The sequence below is a fragment of the Trematomus bernacchii genome, unplaced genomic scaffold (genome assembly GCF_902827165.1).
Source record: "Trematomus bernacchii unplaced genomic scaffold, fTreBer1.1, whole genome shotgun sequence".
NCBI lineage: Eukaryota > Metazoa > Chordata > Actinopteri > Perciformes > Nototheniidae > Trematomus > Trematomus bernacchii.
The window spans coordinates 11218411-11238210 of NW_022987564.1; the positions used below are offsets into that span (position 1 = coordinate 11218411).

The 19800-nt window shown below is 41.6% G+C and overlaps 1 protein-coding gene across 4 annotated transcripts in view; it reads left to right on the plus strand.

Moving 5' to 3' along the window:
• Positions 1 to 19800, plus strand: part of LOC117477710 (A-kinase anchor protein 9-like) — a 59461-nt gene that overhangs the window by 29705 nt on the left and 9956 nt on the right. For 3 of the 4 annotated variants that reach the window (XM_034124429.1, XM_034124430.1, XM_034124431.1), the window contains 15 exons: positions 1194 to 1414; positions 6023 to 6185; positions 8802 to 8896; positions 9284 to 9401; positions 10405 to 10443; positions 11315 to 11547; positions 12480 to 12599; positions 15070 to 15246; positions 15756 to 15860; positions 16157 to 16309; positions 16883 to 16969; positions 17345 to 18361; positions 18983 to 19123; positions 19199 to 19243; positions 19331 to 19471. In XM_034124429.1, the coding sequence (XP_033980320.1) occupies positions 1194 to 1414; positions 6023 to 6185; positions 8802 to 8896; positions 9284 to 9401; positions 10405 to 10443; positions 11315 to 11547; positions 12480 to 12599; positions 15070 to 15246; positions 15756 to 15860; positions 16157 to 16309; positions 16883 to 16969; positions 17345 to 18361; positions 18983 to 19123; positions 19199 to 19243; positions 19331 to 19471 (2855 nt within the window). The remainder of the gene's footprint in view (positions 1 to 1193; positions 1415 to 6022; positions 6186 to 8801; positions 8897 to 9283; positions 9402 to 10404; positions 10444 to 11314; positions 11548 to 12479; positions 12600 to 15069; positions 15247 to 15755; positions 15861 to 16156; positions 16310 to 16882; positions 16970 to 17344; positions 18362 to 18982; positions 19124 to 19198; positions 19244 to 19330; positions 19472 to 19800) is intronic. The other variant, XM_034124433.1, reaches the window with a different exon arrangement.

Here is a 19800-nt window from a genome sequence, read left to right on the forward strand (position 1 = left end):
ACATGTCTTTGCAGTTTTACACCATCGAATCTACAATTGCGTTAGCATTGTTGCATTTCATCATGTTTAGAATCAGTTTGCATTTATTATGTCCTGATGACAAAACATTCAGAAGCAAGTAGGGCATGACATGTCTTCTTATGTGGACTTCTAGAGTTTCATTATAAGTGTGATTCTAAATGTAACCTTTAGCACATTCAGAGTGTTGCTGGCAGCCCTGACTTTAAACTAACCTCCTTGCAGAAGCATCATGTAGTCATGGTGCAAAACACTGCACCATGACTTCATGATGCTATTGGCCCGACCTAGAGTGGATCCTCCTCTTTCTTCACCAAACCTGGATACTATGATCGAAAAACACCATCAGTGTGTGTATGCATGTGTACTCTTGTCAACATGATCAAATGCAAATAACAGCTCGACTGTTAGTCAAAGAAAAAAAAATCTAATCCTCATATCGACTCTAAGTCTTGCATGAGACTTCTGTACTTATATTATCTGATATTCCAGTTTTAATATTTATTTTGTGGGAAAAATAATCTTTTAGAGAAAGCCACCTTTTTGTGTGTTTGAAAACATTGTGATGGTTATAAAATTAATAAAAAGTAAAGTAAATGCCACCTGAGAATGTTACAAATAACTAAATGTAGATTACGCTATGTAACTCATTAACTAATTTGAACCGGTTTATATATGCTACTACTCTCTTATTATGGTTATATATTTAGCAATGCTTTGCTTCCTGGTTAGGGTTTAAGGTTGCACTTGTCGTACACCTAGCCTTAAAGCAATTCATTTTTTCACGACAGCTTTAATGAGAGCTTTAACAATGAATGTTCTTCATTCAATGTGCTGATTATCTTCTCATAATATATGTTTTTTGTTGTTGTCTTAAGCTATAGCAGTAAAAAAAACATCTGCAAGCTTCTGATAGAAGTTGTAAACTACTTATTACTTAGGGCTGCAACTACGTTTTTTTCATTATCAATAATCGTTTGATGTATAATATGACTAGTGAAAAGTCTGTGGTGGTGTTTAATCGTTTCTCTTAATAGTCTGCAATCATTTTTGTGTTGATCGTAAAATCGGTGCAGCCTTAATAGTCACACAATATCTTAGAACTGTTAATTTGTTGAAAATGTATCCAACATCAGTTTCATTGTGATGTGTTTTTGCTTGCTGTTCCTCTGCAGAAAGTTGCCAGGAGAGCGGGACAGCGACAGGCGATGTGACCGCGTGGTCCGGTGATGCCGAGGCTCTCGAAGGTCTGGAGGTGTCTCAGCAGATGATGGAAAGCCTGCTGCTGGGGGCGGGGACTCAGCTGGAGAACGAGGAGTGTCTGATGGGCATCAGCAGCCGACTGCAGACGGCTCTGGAGAAGATGTTGATGGCCATCACCGACACTACCAACGAGGTACAAACTTCTTTGCCCTTGTTTGACAGTGTAGAGAGAGGGGGAGGGAGGGGGTGTGACACAAAACAAAGGACCCAGGCCTGGAATCTCACCCAGGATGTTCATTTGGCATACACTGTAACCGCTTAGCAGTTCATCTAACTTTCTGGAAAAAAAGCATCCAGGCATGGTTCCCGAAATAAAAGCTATTCCTTCAAAAAACTAAACAAATGCTGATTATTTAAATCATCACAAGTAAGCAGTTACTTAGATTTATGTAATACAATCAAAGGACTAAATCAACATAACAATCAACAAACATTTGATGCCAACTTTCACTACTCTCATAATAAAGTAGTTAAAGTCCTTTGTGAATGAAATGGGGTCTTTGTGTGTTTGTGCCGAAAGCTCCAGTGACACGTTTAGGGTTTGTCAAAACAGTTAAATACCCCCACTCGACGCTGTTAACCCCCTCTGTGGGTTTCTACGCCTGTTCATGGAGGCATAATGGGGATGAGACTGCAGAATGTGGCCGGCAACAAAGTCTGTCTAGAAAGCGCACACAAAAGAGCTGCCTCATTCTCAGTGGTTGCCTATAGATACGAGCTGTATTTACACTGAGCTTTTGTCTGTGCGATCAGCCTATCCTAGTCGGTAGTGGACAGAGCAACCACTCCCCCCCCCCCCCCCCCCCCCCCCTCCTCGGGCTGTGTCCAGTGTCAGCCCAGCACAGATACGGCGCTTTAACTAGGCCATTGAATGCGTTACAGTAACTGACTGCACATCGCATCTTCCCGTTGGCTGAAACTCATGCGTTACTCACGCTGAGATGGGTTTTATCTTGCCGATCTAAAAATAGCTTTAAAGACATTTCAGGCCGAGCATCACTGTTGTTTCAGCATTCATCTACACCGCAGAGTGATTGTTGGTTAAATGTTATTTATTGATTCGTCATTTTGTATACCCGATTGTATTTTTTCTGTGTTCCTCAGTATCATAAACCAAATATTGGTTTGCTCCACTATCATAAGTTTGATATTGTCCTTTAAAATGGAGCTTCAATGATGAAATTATAAATCTGCAACACATTTAAGTTCTTTTCAGCAAAAGAAACCCAGAAATTTCACTTGTACAGCTTTAAGAAATGTAAATATTTGCCGTTTTCTTCTACTTCAAAGAAGCAATCATATTTATAAAAAAGTATAACAAAAATATAATACAACCCACGTGGGTTTGGTGAAATTATAAAATGTTTCACTATTCTGACATTTAGTATTTGAATTTGAATAAATGACCCAAGAAATATTGAAATAAATGAAAATAATCGTTAGTTACAGCCCAATTAAAGACCCACTTTAGATTTTACAAGCAGATGACATGTCAGGCTGTTTACATCTCCTCCAAGAACAGAACATTAACAGCACAATAAATGTGTAATCATCAACAAAGCCTCTTAATGGTCTGTTCAATGATTTTCCTGCTGCTATCGATGTGATACTCATTACTCTTGTCTGAGCGTGCCGTCTCGTCACGTCTTGCCTCAGCGTCAGCCTCGTGAACTTAGATTAATGTCACAAGCCGGTCAGGAATGTTAAGTATCTTTGTAAGAGTACTGCTGTCAATAATTTGCCTGAGGAAGGTGTTTGCTTTCTAATTGTTCACTCCCATTATCTGCCGGTGAGACGTGGAAATTGTTAGTGTGCAGTCACTATGACGGTTGGCATGCCGAACAGAGACAGGAGCTAGGACCGAGAGGCAGAGTTTTCAGAACGCCCTAATTGTATTTTCTCCGACTACATTACGAGGGAATCCAGTTTGACAACTTTTAGTGGGATGGGCGTGTGTTGTCTGTGGGTTATTTGTATGTATGTGGAGAGCCTGTGATCTACTTGCAAATCTACCTGACCCTCTGGCTCTAATGACGGAAGCCACACCTGCTTCCCTCCCACTTCTGCTGAACAGTATTAATGTAGGAAGTGGAAGGAAAATCCTCTCGTCTGAGTGGGGAAAACTGCCCTGGAAGTCTGGGATTTCATCTTTTTGTAAAGCTCACGGGTAAACGGAGGCAAAGTGAGTGTAACAGAGTGACAGTAGGCTGCCTCGGGTTAGGGAAGCTCGCCTGACAGGACAGAGAGATCCAGATTCAGTGAGTAATAACATAGCATGAGCACGGAAGCATGCGTGGAGGAGGAATAACAGCGATCCTACAAGGAAGTGAGTGAAAGACTTAAGATCGGAGCGCTGTCATTTCACTCTCAGCCGGTTGCCGCTCGGACTAAACAATTAAAAGGGGCCCCTGGGAGGCTTCCCTGCAGGTCGGGGTTGCTACGGCGTCATCATATTGTTAATGAATCCCCAGAGAGAAAGAGAGAGCAGAGAGAGGGAAGAGCAAGCCGGAGCGGACGGGGGGGGGGGTGTGAGCTTCACCGAGCGGCATGATGGTTTCACTCTGAAGAAATAAGGTCAGAGAGAGCAGAGATATTCAGAGGGATCTTTCAAGAGGACAGGAAGAGAAGTAATGCTTGCCTTTTTGTTTACAAACCTCCTGTGGACGTGTTCAGGAATGCCTTTTTAAAAAGCCAGACCAGGATGGGACTCCCTGTCACTGTCGAGGATGACACTTTTTGGAGGGACCTTTTTTAAAAACTCACACAAGATGATCTCTCAATATCTACCTGGGAACTTGTTCTACCGCCGTCAGACAACATGTGATTAAGATGACGTGAATGTCAACCTCTCCAATTGTTGTTTACTCCTCGTGTGTGTGTGTGTGTGTGTGGTAAACGCATAGAAACTGTTGCTTGGAGCTATCCACAACGTTGCTCACTGCTTCATCCCCCTCTGGACTTCATTCTCATTTGTGGTTGAGCAGGTGAGCCTGAAGGATCACAACAAATGGAAATCAGTTCCCCAGAAAAGGACATACGATTTAAGTTTTCAGTACATCTATTACTATTTTACCATGGATTCCTACCGCTCTTACTGGAACTCAGGCCTGCAGAGCAGCACGTGGATGGAAGGGGAGGACCAGGATGTTTACGAGGTGGAATCTCGTGTACCCCTTCCCCGACCTTTCCCAATATGCAGCACCTTGAATGAAAAAAATGCTGTGGTGGTACAGACCCAAATTTCCCATGTCAACCACAGGACTAAGGGTCACCTTCTTAAGGTTATCTCCAAAATCTCCCTGCCCACTCCTCCGTATACAGTAAGTGAACACCTGGGAAATTCGCTCTAACTGTTGTGTGTTGGAGTTTTGAAATTGTATGTCGGGATTGGGTTTGTGCAGTGGATGGAAAGAACTGCACGGTTGATTAATATTTGATCAGTACAATAACCAGAGGCTGTAAGGTGCGGGCAGGTCTGCACACGCTGATGCTCGTTAAATGTGGTTTCCATATGAGCACAGCATCTATTTCTGTGCTGCTTTTGAAACAGAAAGATTATATGACTTCTATGTGCGAGGGTCACATTTCCACTTCCTGGTTCCTGCAATGTTACAAAAAGACCTTTGCTCGAGAGATATGGTTATCTATGAAAAGTAAATGACGGATGAATGGGAGCGAGGGAACGGGTTATTTCATTATGATGATTTCATAGCTGTACACAGAACAGATGCCTTCTGTCATCTGACCTGAAGGTCATTAAACACACGTGATATCATTATCTCAGTGCGTTTCTGTTACATCTGCACACTACCTCCTTTTATTATCGACTCTTGTAATTGCCAGTTTGTCCAATGCCAATGCACTTATGTTAAAGCCTCTCCAAATTGTGCATAAGGACCATGAACTGTGTTGTCAAACCATTCGTAATTCAGTGTGGTATATTATTTAAGGTGACTACAAAATGCTTTTCTGAGTAACAAAACGGTTGCTGGCTTACAGTAATATAATTGTATTTGCTTTCTAGCTGCAAATCTTTTAAATAATAATACTGCTATTAAGCTGTGATGTAGCTTGTATGTATCTCATAGAAAATACCTGTTTTGCAAATTGGCTGGAAGACATTTCTGAAATAAAGCTTTGATTTAAAAAGAAAACGTTTATAGGTTTAGCACCTCGTGTTATGATATATTTATGTTTGTAAATGTGTTAAAATAATAAAAAGGACATTGAAAGCTATGAGCACAGGTCGACTGCTGTGCATTAAAATAAACTAAACGTGTATATGTTAGAGTGACTGAGTTAAACCAGAACCCAACTCCAGTGCCAAACATGCAAATTGCAGATTTAAAGGGGGGATCAAGTGATTTAGAATTCCTTCCATGATCTTAAGGGTTAAAAAAAGATTAGTCAAAGGCTGAAATCTCCTGACTTTTAGCTCTTAGTGTTTGCCAAACAAATACTTGGTCTTTCTGCAGCCAAATGGCATCTTTCATTAGATTCTCCAACCATGTTTAACACATTTTTTTAATTCTACATGTGAAAAATAAAAGTCTAGAGCCCAAGACAAGATCACACCATTGTTGTAACAGCTGACGAGTAAAATGATATTACATGTGCAACATTTCTGTAGTGCTCCTACTTGACAAACGGTTCCTTTTTTTGATGATCTTCTAAGATTATACAAAACAAGTCCTCTTTCCTAACTGTTTTTGTTCTGTAACACCATCTCTTTTCCTCTCAGCTTGAGCATGCCCGGTTGACCCAGACTGAGCTGATGCGGGAGTCCTTCCGGCACAACCAGGAGATGAACGAGCTGCTGCAGAAGCAGGAGGAGCTGCAGGAGAGGCTAGCGGAGGAGGCCCGGGCCCGCGAGCAGCTGGCTCTGGAACTGCACCGCGCTGAGGGTGAGTTCCTCTGAATAACGCCGTTTTCAAACATGTAATTTCAAGGATTTAGGAATCAGCACCACACTAATTACGCGTACATGTTTTGATTGGAGTGTGCACAGAACTGTCATCCTCTGTTCGAAGCTTTTCAAATCCATCTTCTTTATGCAGCCTCCTTAAAGGAAGCACTAGATGTTTCTCTATAGACTCTAATTGATGATGTGACAATGTGTGTCTGTGCGTCAGAACGATCACAGAAAACAGAGAGCATAAGGAGGAACTGAAGTGAAAAAAGCATCTGTGCATCTGTTAGGGGGAGGGGGGTGTTACAGGGAGTGTGTGGATCAGCTGTTAGAAAGGGAGAGTAAAGTAGTGTGAGACCATCTGCGGTAAGAAATCGACAAATGGTCATTTCTGTTTGCTAAAATGTTTTTGATATGTGTTTGGACATCTGACTGCTCATGCCAACAAAATCGCCAGAGTTTGTGTATGAGGGTGAAAGGTACAATTCAAATATTTAAGCTTTATCAACCTAGAATCACTTGGAATTCAGTGGCCACTTTTTGAAATTGGTTTAAGCCGTTTAAATGCTTTGAGATCTTTTCGATGTCCCATCCATGTCAGAGACAGCTTCTCCTCTTGGGTTAACTGTTACAGACACATCCACTCTTACTCACTTGTTGAAGGGGCTGAATTTGGGTCCCTCACACAATTTGGCAAATGTACAACAGTCAATTCTTTCTTACTGGCTTTGTGTACACACTGACTGAACCGTGGTGAGTTTATGGCTCTGTCTTGTGTTATACCATCATGCTAGAATCCTGTTATGATGTTTGTTTTATGTAATCCTATAGAGGCGCTGAAGAAAAGCAAATATTTGCCAGCATAGAAAGTTTTACAGGATAGACATCAAAGAGGGGGATCATGTTGCAAGCTGTAGGAGATAAAGGAAGGAATAAAAGAGAATGTGAAGTTTTGTTAAATGTTTGTTCCCTTGTATCTGGTCTCAATATCTATGCAGCTGCTGTTATGCATTTATCGTTGACTAGGACTTCACCTAACAATTGTTTTTAGTGTCATTGTCATTTAAACTGCAGATATTTTTTAGATTAATCACTTGAACAAATGTCCTTCATTTGTTTGCTTTTGCTTGACCAACAGTCAAAATACATAATTGTTGTCATAGAAAAGCATCAAACACATTTTAAATTTTAACAGCTGGAATCTGAGAAAATGTAAAATGTTTGCATGATTGTAAACATATTGAAAATGTAAAAGTATTTGCTAGTAGTCAAATTGTTTCAATATTTTCTGTTCAACTAAACAGATAATCCAAGTTGTTGCCGCTTTTATGGAGAATACATTCTGCACCCCACACTACCATTATTACATTTATAAGATGTGCAGAGCCTATCAGCTTGTATGGCGTTCGTCTTCTTCTATTAGGGAGTGCTTGACTTCTGCTAAGCCTGTCTTTTCGACATCCACTTGTGCAAATGCCAATAACCTGAAAGAGAGAATATGATCCTCCTATTGTGTGGATAATCCACATAGGTACAAGCTCAGGGTGCGGCCTTTTCAAACTGGTTTCTAATAAACCCAAGGCATAGCCTCAGCCTAGGAAAAAAGATTCAAAGTCAGAGCGTATTATGTCGGTGAAAAGGATGAAAAGTCTTATTTTTAACAAGGGGAAAAGGCTAACCCTGACAATATGAAGTGGAGGTAGATGTGTTTCCCAGGAACACTGTGAATTTGACAATGTTTGTTTATTTAAAGCAGGTAATCATGTGCATCTGATAGCTGTGTATCATGGAGGGATCCCTCCTTAGGCAAACTTTACACACTTTGGTTCCTGCTTAACTTCTGAATACACAAGTGATATTAACCTTCTGCCCCCCTTTCAGTGTTAGATAAACACAGAGTCCATTGAACCCATAATAAATTATACACTTTATTTATATAGCACCTTTCATAATATTAATTTCAGCTCAAAGTGCTTCACAAGAGGAACACATCAATAACACAGGTCTTAAAAATGGCAAACACAAGGTTAAAGAACAATTAGGTTATAAAGAGTAATGATATATGATAAGATTGGATACATATACATGGTTGGTCATTAGTCCCATGGTGTGTGTGTGTGTGTGTGTGTGTGATCCCCCATTTCCTATAACTATGAGCTGCATACCATCCTGCTGCTTAATGCTTGCTGACCTGTGACAGAGCAGTACAGTAATGATTGCATTTCATTGTGTGCAGCTCAGTTTTGTACTTCATGTCAAGCAAAATGGGTCATCCATGCTCACTTGTGTTCGTCCCTGCATTTGCATTCAAGTGTGTGTGCCTCAGTGTGTCCTGTATGTATGTTTCTGTTTGCTGTTGTGTTGGTGGTAACCTTGGATTTTGTATCCTGCTGTTAAGTGCTCATTCATCTGAATAACTGCAGTGTGTGTGGATGTGTGTGTGAGTGACTGAAGCTATAATCAACACACAATCATTTCTCTTAATTATTCTGTTAAGTGATTGTTAGAATTGGAGAGAAAGCTGGGAACAATAACTTTATAAAGCAGAAATGTAGGATTTCTACTTCAGTGCCCTAATACCTGTCCTCCTCCTGGCTTTGTCCACATTCAGGTCTGATTGACGGCTACACGGGAGAACGAGCTGCATCTGAGGAGCAGTTACGTCAGAAGGAAGAGCTCCAGCTGAGCCTCGAGCAGGAGCTGCTGGTGAGGCAATCAAGCTGAAGAGAGACGGAAAATAATTACCTTTTGATTGTGTGAGGGATGGCATGAGACCTGACCATGTAAAGGAATAATCATGTTCCCCTCTGGCTCAAAACACTACAGACATGTATCGACACGTTAGCACAGTCAGTTGAGGACCAATTAGTTCAAATCTGAGATACAAGTTAGTTGAGGTGTCGTATTAATGTAGCATTGTGTGTCCAATCAGGGTTGATGGTAAATGAAGTCCACTGAAGCATCAATTCCTCATTCACATTAAAAGCTGTTGCTCTTCATGCATTGGGATGGGAGATCCTTGTCTTCAACTCCACAACACATACTTACATTCGACATGTATATCAGAGTTCTGAATCTCCTTCCTCCCTGCAGGTGACAGCTAGCCGGCTGCAGGAGTTGGAGCAGGAGAGGCTTCAGATGCAGGAGGAGCGGGAGCTGATGTCACGGCAACAAGACGCCATGAGGGAGGAATCCGGGCCCCGCGAGCTTCGTACGTATCCCAAAATTCCCTTACCGAAATATATACAGATTTTTGATTGCTTAGTCACAGGAAGTTCAATCTTTTTAATATTTGAAGGTAAAATATGAATCATTTAATTAATTGAATGAAACCTGATCTGATCATAAAATATAGGTTTGATATTGTGATCTTTATTGCATTATAGATGAGAGTTAGAATAGCAAAAATAATAAAATCAGCTCGTTTTTTTGTTGTCTTTTATCAAGGCTTGAGTTTCAAGTGACAGTTTGTTTGGTATGGCTGTATTGAAACCTACATTTAAACATAAATAATTTGTTGAATTACAAAGGGCAGTCTGTTGTGAAACAGTAAACCTGAGTCATTGCCAGCTGCACGTCATAGAGAAGTTGTTTTTATCTCCTATTTGCAATGTTTATTGACGGGATACAAAACCTTGATCTGCATTGAAACTGGTTTCTAGAATGTAAATGTGTCGAGCCTCATAATGATTAACTTTGTAGTTCTTCTGTTGCTGTGGCGGAACGGAAATGAAAACAAACATTCATGGGTCATACAATAGGTCAACAGAATTTATACCAAGAGTTAAAATGTCTACAAGATATGTATTGTTTGAATAATTTTTCCCTTAGGAAACTCTTATCTAGATTTCTTGAACACTGGTATTTGTGCCAAACAGAGACATCCATTTACAGATGTTTGCCATGAAGTGCTCCGGACAAATAAAGTGTTTCTGCTCATTTTCCATTATAACCTACATTTATGAAAAAGGTTTCCCATGAGTACATTCTCTGATAACATGGTAAGTAATTAAGGGTAAAACTAAAAGGGCTTTATGCAGAAACCTTTTCCCTTCACAGCATCCTTTCTACAGCCTTAACCTCCTCGAATGAAACAGACAGAAAAGCACTGTCGTCCTATCTCCACCCTTTTCTATTCTTTATCTAAGAATTTTCCTGTTCATGTAAAAGAAAAAGAGCATGTTACATCCCTGTGCTTTCTTATTCTCCTGTAGGCCTAGTTGAAGCTGCAATGGTTGCAGCACCTGAAGCAGGTGTGTCCACTTTGAGCATGGCTCAGTCATTTCTACTATGTGTTCTTAATAATCATCTAGAGTTCACCTCTTAAACCCTAATCCAGCAACTCACCAACAAAGCTTTGAGCTTGCTTGCTATTGGCTCACCAACTCACTCTGTTCAATCACTAACCTTTGCTTCAGCTTTTTAATTTTACTTGATGTTTGCCCTGGTTTGTCTTTTTTAATTTCAATGTAAACAGTCATTTTAGCATGATGAAATACAATTAAACTACAGAGACATATATGTAGTCATGATTTCCTAACTGTCATCATCTACACTCTGAATCCAGCCATCTTTTTTAATTACTGCATATAGTTTAGATCTGTAGATGCTGTGCTTGCAGCATTTCTTTAAAGGAAGTGAGATGATTGGCTGTTCAGGAAGTCCCTCTCCTGCCTGTAAACGCTTACTGGGCATGGATATTGCAATGTCTGGGCTGTCCACCTGTCTGTTCTCTCATTTGCACTCTCTCACCTTGTTACTTTTGCACTAATCCTGCGGGGGGTGATCCTGGGTGAATCGGTGTGGGTTGTTCACTGGAAAGAGGCATTATGATGGGGTGTCATGTTCGGTATCTGGGTGTTTTGTTGGGAAGTTGACTGAAATGTTGGAAGAGTCTGAAGTTCACTTGGCTGTAAAAGTATATAACATTTTAGAGAACATGGTAAAAAAGTAATTCAATCTAGTCATGTGGCTCACAGACTTCAGACTCTTCAGTAGCTCCATCTCAGCATCCTGTTTGTCTCCAAAATCAAACCTGAATGAATCATTAACTTAAGTAAGCCACCTTTTAGAGGAGAGGCAGCAATACTTAACTTCTTTTTCTTCGTCCGCTGTCTCCTGTAGACCTTCTGGAGGAGACGGAGAAGCTGATGAAGGAGAAGGTGGAGGTCCAGCGGCAGGCGGAGAAGGAGAACGCCGAGCTCCTGAAGCAGGTGAAGCTGCTGGAGGCGGAGCTGGAGGAGCAGAACAACAGGGTGATCGAGCTGGAGAACACTCAGAGCTCAGAGAGCGGAGACCTCCGACAGCAGGTCCAGGCTCTGGAGAAACAGCTGGACAAGAACAGGAGGTTCCTCGATGTGGGTGACACACAACATGGCCTCCACTGGCATTGTAGTTATTCTTCTCAATATTCAAAGTTAAGAAAACTCTCAAGTCAGTGAGACAAACGTTATGTTTTATTCCAGCCTTAAATCATGAATGAAATTCCTATACCAGCTATCAATGGAGATTCAATTAATATTCAACAGAACATCTATGATATCAGTCAAAAAATTGGCAAGCATTGTGTTCATAAATGATTACAAAATGATGTTTTTCTAGCTCTGAAAAGGAAAAATATGTTCTACTTTCATTGTCTTTATAATAGTAAATCAAATCTTTTTAACATTTTGCAAAGTTTCCTTTTTTTGGATGCAGCTCATTGCCCTTGATTAGTCATTGACATAACTCAGTCTCTCTGGGGGTCTCTGCCTAAAGCGCTGATGAGTTTGTTCCCACCATCACACTGTAATTGGGCCGCTTGGCCCGGAGGAGATGGCACGTCATCTTCTGAATGTGTTTTGAATGCCTCTATTGTCCTGTTGATGTCAGCTACAAACAACATAGAATTTGTTAACAACAATTTTTATAATTTGATTATTTGGCCAATCCTTTATGATATACATAGACTTCTAGGTTTATTTTCTGTAGTGTGCAGTAGTAATGGAAATGAGGATGATTATTTAGTGATCGTTACCTAGGCATGAAAGCCTCCATAATTGGGTTAATGAGATCATGTAAAAATGTTCGCTGATCATCTAAATCTGAGGTCAAAGTAGAACTGAATAATTGATGTTGCATAAGTGGACACTCCGTAGTTCAGTGGACTTTTAGCCTTTCAACATTTTGGGGAAACACTGATTGCCCCCTGATGCGTCACTCCATTGACATATTCATTTTAAACGTTACTTCTGCCTCAACTTTTATCACTGAAATCAGACTTAATCCTGTCTATCTTTTTGTTGTCCAGGAACAAGCCGTGGACCGCGAACACGAGAGAGACTTCTTCCAGCAGGAGATCCAGAAACTGGAACAACAGCTGAAGAATCCGCAGAAGCTCCAGGCCGGATCGGAGCAGAGAAACAAAGAGGTAACAGGAGAGCGCTCTGTTCTCTTGTCAGAGGACCAGGCAGTCGCATACATGCTTATTTCCTTAACACAACACTTTTGTTGTGGCGCTGAACACTGAGCTGAGAGTCACACAGCAGAACAAAAGAGCTGGTAGAATTACCTGTGCTTCCTCGAAAATGACACCAAATAGTGTTAGTGTGGACGTAAGAGTAGGACTCATGTCCTCTGTAAGTTGTGTGATAGTTGGTGTTATTTCTCTAACATCAAATACACAATACAGTTGGAGGGATTACATCTGCTAAAGTTAATGACTCTGCTAGTGTGCTCATTGTTGAAAATGTAGTCAACAGTAAGGCTGTGTGTTTGTATGACATGAGGACAATAACATGACATATATGCTAACTTCTGATATCACATTTCAAAAGTGAATACCTGTGTAAAGAGTCAGGACACCAACTGCTTTAAATCAGCTTGTTCCATTTCATTATTTTTATTTTCACAATAGATCAAGTCAGGATGTCAAACCCAGAGATTTATCACTGATAAAACGTAAACTTAAGGTTTTTCTGTATCCCAATTAGCTTCCACAGATCAGTAAGCTTTGATTTCCACAGCTATTGAAAGCTGGTTCATTACATTTTGATTACATGTTGTCTTTGCACATCAGTAACTGCTGTCAGCTCTAACCTTAATGATTGTTTATTTGCTTTGTATGTGCTATGATTACTCTTTGGTTTCCTAAGGATTTCCCTATTATCTGTCATTTTTCATCCACTCACAACCTAGCCTCCAGTTCACTCGGGGCAAGGAGAAACGTCATTTGGATCAACACTGTTGTCATCGAATTGCAGCACATTTGAAAAGCTCATTATTTCCTCAAACAAATCCTCTGAATCTTTAGATAAAGCATTACACACTGTTTATTTTGAAGGCATCATGTTGGAATAAATTGAACTAAATGACCCCTTTGATAACGCAAAATAACACAATTGACTTCAGAAAGTAATCTGCACTGTGTTATGGGCCCTCGGTGCATTTCAATCATCCAATCAGGACATCATTTGAATCAGGGGAAATTAGTTTATTGCTCATTGGTACTAAAATGTTTCCTCTCATCCATATTTTTGCAACTTTTATTTAAAAAATCTGTCTCTTTGTTTCCTCTTTAAATGCGACTAATTGATGGTGTAGTAAGTTTAAAGCATAATGCCAACATCAATCCCACTTCTTCTTTAAACTCACATGCTAACATCTTGAGGATAAACTTTTCTGTAATTTCCAGAGACTCCGACCACATTTTTCTCACTAGGTGCTTTTCCCCCTCTCTGGCCTTGAACTGTCCGTCCTCTGATCCTGTATGCCTTCTCTCTCCCGTATTACAGGTGGATGGAGTAACCTCTAAGGTATTGCTTCTAGCTACACGTAGAATCCAGTCTCCCCCCAGAGAGTATCTAGTGCATTTTAGTGATCCCGCCCAACCCTGCAGCAACTTATGGCCTGCCAGCCCCTCCTTCCTTTTCTCACCCTTGCTCCCGTTTGATCCCCCTCTTCTTCGTTTGTCAAGAAGAAGAAACTTCAGGACATGTTCCTCTATATACTTCTTTGTCTTGTCTCTCCTTGTAATGTCCCAGTTAAAAACTCAACTGCAAAACAGTAAAGAAAGCTGGGGGGAAAAAGGATCATCACAAGTTCAGTGTTGAACAAACATTATAAAAGTAATGCCCCAATGACAATTTTGTTTTAATACAATTATATCAAACCCTTTACATTTGACATTGTTTTTTGCCACCTTAGCAATGTTTTGGAGGGGAACCACGAACAAACATGTCTCCACAAGTTTTTCTTGAATGTAAAGCAATACATTATATAAAGAAAGGCACTGATGTTGACTTACAGTAAATCCCATCTATGAACGAAACATAAGGCGTTCTGGTACGGTTTAGGATATATAAATAGACCATTCAGGGCTGAACTACTCTCATGAATGAATATTTAATGAGGGGCTGCCAGTGAGGGGGTGCATTTCATCTGCCTTACGACAGTGCCGATTTGAATTGGAGCTCAGTTTTAAGAAGCAACATATTTTCTTGTATAATCAGGAGTACACCATCTAGACAGAGACTTATTTACCAGTTCTGAGGGAATCCTGAACAAACCTCCCTCCTGTCGACCCTCTTCCTCCCTCCACTGATCTGCTGATGTTCTCATCTCACAGATGGATCCGTTACCTACCAGCGGCCCTCCTGGTCAATGTACCGCTCTGTGGTTTGTCTCCCCCTGAATGAAATCTCTCTCTCCCCTCTGTCCCTGCACCTCTTTCATGCTCTCCCCCCCCCTCCTTTTTCAGGTGGATCAGCTGACCTCCCAGCTAGCTGTTCATGTACCAGCTATGCTGTAGCGAGTGGTGTCTCAGAGCGATTCTCATTAAACGACACCCCCCCCCCCCCCCCCCTCCTCTCTCTTCATTTCTCCCTCTCTTTCTCTACCAGGTGGAGCATCTGACCTCCCAGCTGAAGGAGAAGGCGGATTGGTGCAGTGAGCTGCTGCTCAGCTCAGAGCAGCTGAATCGTGATTTGGGAGAGCGCAACGAAGAGATAGACAAGCTGGAGAGCCGCATCCGTGAGCTGGAGCAGGCCCTGCTGGCCAGCGCTGACTCCCTGGAGAAGGTTTGTGAGAGGAGGGGGAGGGGGGAGAGGGAGATGAAGGATGTGCTGGAGACGGCAGGAGAGAAAAGCAGTCTGAACAATAGCTTTGGAGCATGGCAGAATGTGTGTGTGTGTGTGAGAGGATGCAGATGAGATGACAGCAAGAGGAGGAACAGGAGGAGGGTTGGTACGCACGCTGAGGGAGAACAATGTGTGGGTGGGTCCACTTCAGCCACCCGGCAGTTTGTTGTTGCTGATGAGCTATGGCTAGCAACTATCAAGATTGCCCCCCAGTGTTGGTGGAGGGCTGCTGTGAGTGAACACAAAGAGCAGTGTGTGGAATGCTGATCAATCTGCCATGCCGCTGATCAGTGGGCAAATGGCCCAGAGTTCCAGTTGCACGTCCATTTTCATTATGCATGATTGAAAATCTGTTTGATCTCTTTTTAAAGAGTTTCATCCATCACGCCTTTTGTGCACATGTTGTAATAGTTTATTTCATGTGTGTGTGTATGTTGTGTGTGTCGCAGGTTGAACAAAAGAAGCAGCATGCATCCATCACAGAGGCGAAACAGTCAACACTGGAGGCTCAGTTACAGACGGAGAGAGAAGCTCTGGAGCGGAAAGAGAAAGAGGTAATGTGATCCTCAGTTTAGGATTTCAATTATAAACCTTTTACATCAATCTTTAGAAATCTGAAAAAGATTCAACTGGCAATTCAATGTTTTGGTTTGGATCAGTGTGCCGGCGTAACTGCGATGTTTCTCAATTCTATGGTGCCTACATGTTATGTATGAATAAAATCGCTGCATTGTCCTGCAGGGAAACGTACTGTAACATTTGTTGATATTTTTGTTAAATTGCAAAGCAGAGAACATCCTGTGTTCTTGTGGCGTCTCCTCTGATGTGTCATGTTTACCTGCCGCCTCAGATCTGTAACCTGGAGGAGCAGCTGGAGCAGTTCAGAGAAGAGCTGGAGAACAAGAGCGAGGAGGTGCAGCAGCTCCAGATGCAGCTGGAGATCCAGAGGAAGGAGCTCAGCAGCCAGCAGCAATACCTAGAGACAAGGGAGAGCATGCTCCAGGTAGAGACACATCCTGATGAAATAACCTTTTACAGTCTGGTTGATTGTGTGTGATCTTCAGCCGTGATCGCTTCTTAAAAACGAAGGATATCATTTTTCATATGTAGATATTGGTCACCTTCTTTTTAGAAAATGTTAACAGTTGTATATTCATTTATTAAAGGATTAACCTGTGTTTTATACGTACTAACTGTTGTACTAAAAAGCTAAAAATAAACCACTGGTGGTGACTTTAAAACTGTTGATCAATATGATATGTGCCAGTTAAGCTTTTACTTTTTCTGCACGATACAACACCAGGTCTGGTGTTAAAAAGAACTCCCATCAGTTGTCAACATATTTCACCATAACGTTAATTTTTCTACATTCAAACTGCAAAAACACTTTGATCCAGATGCTCTTTTTAAACAATTATTTTTTTTTATTTGTACATTTTTTGTTTTTTTGCCTTTTGTTGTGCCAAATGACTCAACCAGTGTACTTCCAGTAGTTCACCATGAATCTGACTCTGACTGGGCTTCAGCGTGACATGTTTATTAATAGCCATTACGTTATAATCTCTGATTTTCGAAGGTGATGGAGGAGAAGGACAGGGAAATAGCACTTCTTAATGAACAGATCACTAAGCTCCAACACATGGAAGCAGCCTCTGATAACAAGGTAACGCAATATGCTTATACGAAATAGAATCAAAACCTATTTCGAATACGCATAGTGCATCGGTGTGTGTGTTTTCTACATTCGTGTACACTGTTATTTTGGTTTGCTCCATTTGGTTTTGTTGGGTTGTTTTCTCCCGGTAAGTTGCTCCACACCATTGTCTGTTGTGAGGTGATCATTTGCTCATGTGAGGTGGCTTACTAAACCTCTGAGTCTCTAAGGAGTTCTTACAATCTCATCCATTTCCAAATTCTAAATGCAATTTCCAAAGAATTTCCAAAGGGACTCAGACGTTTATCCGAATAGCCGGAAAGCTATGGACTTCTCAAATCTGATGTGTTTATGGTTTAATAACATCTGCATATTTCTCTTCAGGAAATGGATCAGAGGGATGAGCTGATTAAAGACCAGGAGTCCCAGGTGCAGTGCTTGCAAGGCGAACAAGAACGCTTGAAGAGGAATAATGAGGAGGAGATCGAGCAACTGAATGCAGTCATAGACCGACTGCAGCAGGAGCTGGCCAACATCGAGCAGAAGCAGGCTGCAGAGGAGGACGAGGACCCCAAGGCTGGGTCAGAGAGCGCCACCCAGGGGCCGAGTAAAGAGGAGTACGATGAAATGAAACAGAGAATGGACCTGGCCACCAAAGAGGTCAACACACTCAAATCAGAGCACAGTAAGCTGTTCGAGACATACCTCCGCTTAAAGGAGAGTGCAGAAGCTTTAGCTGAAACGGAAAAGCTTGATAACTTAGAGGGTGAACTCGAAGACGCTCTGAGAGAGAAAACGGCAGGATTCGTAGTCATGCAGGCCCAGGTGCACGCTTTACAGCAGAGTGCTACATCCAGAGTGGAGGAGCTGGACCTTCGCATACAGGAGCTCCAGGTCCTGGTCGATGAAAAGGACGATGAGTTGAGCCGCTGTCGCCTCCTCTTGGAGCAAACTCAAAGCCATGCGGATGGTCTCCAGCAGAGGGTCTCTAATCTGGAGGACGGTCTGAGGGAGAAACTGGCTTCAGTGCTCGACACGCAGGCCTCACTGCAGCAGCAGTCACAGGCATCCAAAGAAAACCAGGAGAAGCAGAGACATGCTGAGGTGAAGCCGGACGTGGAGCCACACGTTTATGACTTTGGTGACTTTGGTATTCCCAAAATGGATTTCAGTGGACTAAGTCAGGCGAGACCAGCTCAGAAGGTGTTCCATCTCACCCAGAGGCTTCGGGAGCTGGAGGTGGGACTGAGCGGGATGCAGAAGGACCAGGAGCTCCAGAAGCAGCTGCTCTCCAGCTCCGAGGAGGAGGTGATGGAGTACGAGCGCAGGCTGGCCGTGCTCATGGATCTGCTCAGTCAGATGAAGACCAAGACGCCTCAGAGGACATCACCGGCTGGGAAGGTGAGTTCGTCTGATAGGTCATAAGAAAGTAGATCAAGTAGTTCAACCCCACATATAACCACAGGTTGATGTGTTTACCCTTTTAATGTTTGTACATATTAAACAAAAAATATACCATATTTAAATCAGTGAGTGTTGGAGGTGCTTGAAGGTCGATCTTCTTACCTTCAGAGCTCGGCTAGCTGTTTCCCCTTGTTTAAAGTATTTGTGCTGAGCTAGGCTAAGCTAGCCATCTGCAGATATGTTATTATATTATTTACGGTATTATATAAAAATAATCTAAATGAACAGGATGCATTGATAAACGTTTTTAGAACATTTTAAATCTTACTGAGACTGATATTTAGGCAGTGTTTTGCTGCATTTTGGACTTGATTTGGCAAATAAACTCAACTCTAATAATAAAATCCTAAGAATCACAGGAGAAATGTCAAGATTGCATCCTTGGATTTACAAACTTATACTTAAAAGTGCAATACAAAAAACTGTATATCTTGATGTTATCCGCTTGTTCAACACTAAATCCCTGTAGCCATTGTAATAATGTTTCAGACTGTGTAAACGTCATCCCTTGCCAGACAAAGCTCTGATTGTTTTGAATCTTTGTGACCTTTGTATCAGGCGTCCACTGCTGTTGAGCAGCTGGCTGCTGGGTCAGAGCTTCTTCAGGAGCTGCAGGAGGTCAGAGACGAGGCCTCGGCCACCAAAGAGCAGCTGAGCAGCTTCAAGGAGAGCTGCAGCCGACTCCAGGAGGAGCTCAGAGTGAGTGACTGCCTCTGGTGTTCAGAGTGTTTCTGATGTTTCATGAGACTGACAAACGTTTGCTTTTCTCTGTAGGACAAAACGGTTACAATAGAAAGACTGCAGGACCAACTACAAAAGGTGGGAACAAAATAATTCTACTTCAGTTAACATTTTATTGATATATGAAGACTTTTATTGTCTAATATTTAAACTCTGCCTCTTAAGGTATCATCTGGGAGCTGCGAGGAGACAAAGGGCTCTGATCTTCATCAGGAGTTGATGGAGGCTCAAAACGATGCAGCTGCCACCAAAGAGGAGCTGAACAGCAGCAGGGAGAGTTTGGAGAAGCTGCAGGAGCTGCTGCAGGTACAGACATTCATCTATAAAAACATCACTTCTGGAAATACATTTATTCTACATGTTATTACATTCCTTTGAAAAGTTGTCATTTTACACTTCATTTAAAATGGATTGCTTTGCTGTCAGGAGATTTGAGCTCATGTAAATGATATTTGAAGAAATAGTTTGACATCATGCTGGTTTGATATCTTCTTTGTTACTGAGAGTTGGATAAGAACATCAAACTACTCTCATCTTAACGGAAATATCTAGCTAAACTTTGTGGCCTGTTAGCATAATTTAGTAGTAAGTAAACAGGAAACCCTGACCTTCTTACTCTTCTTATTTAAATAAAT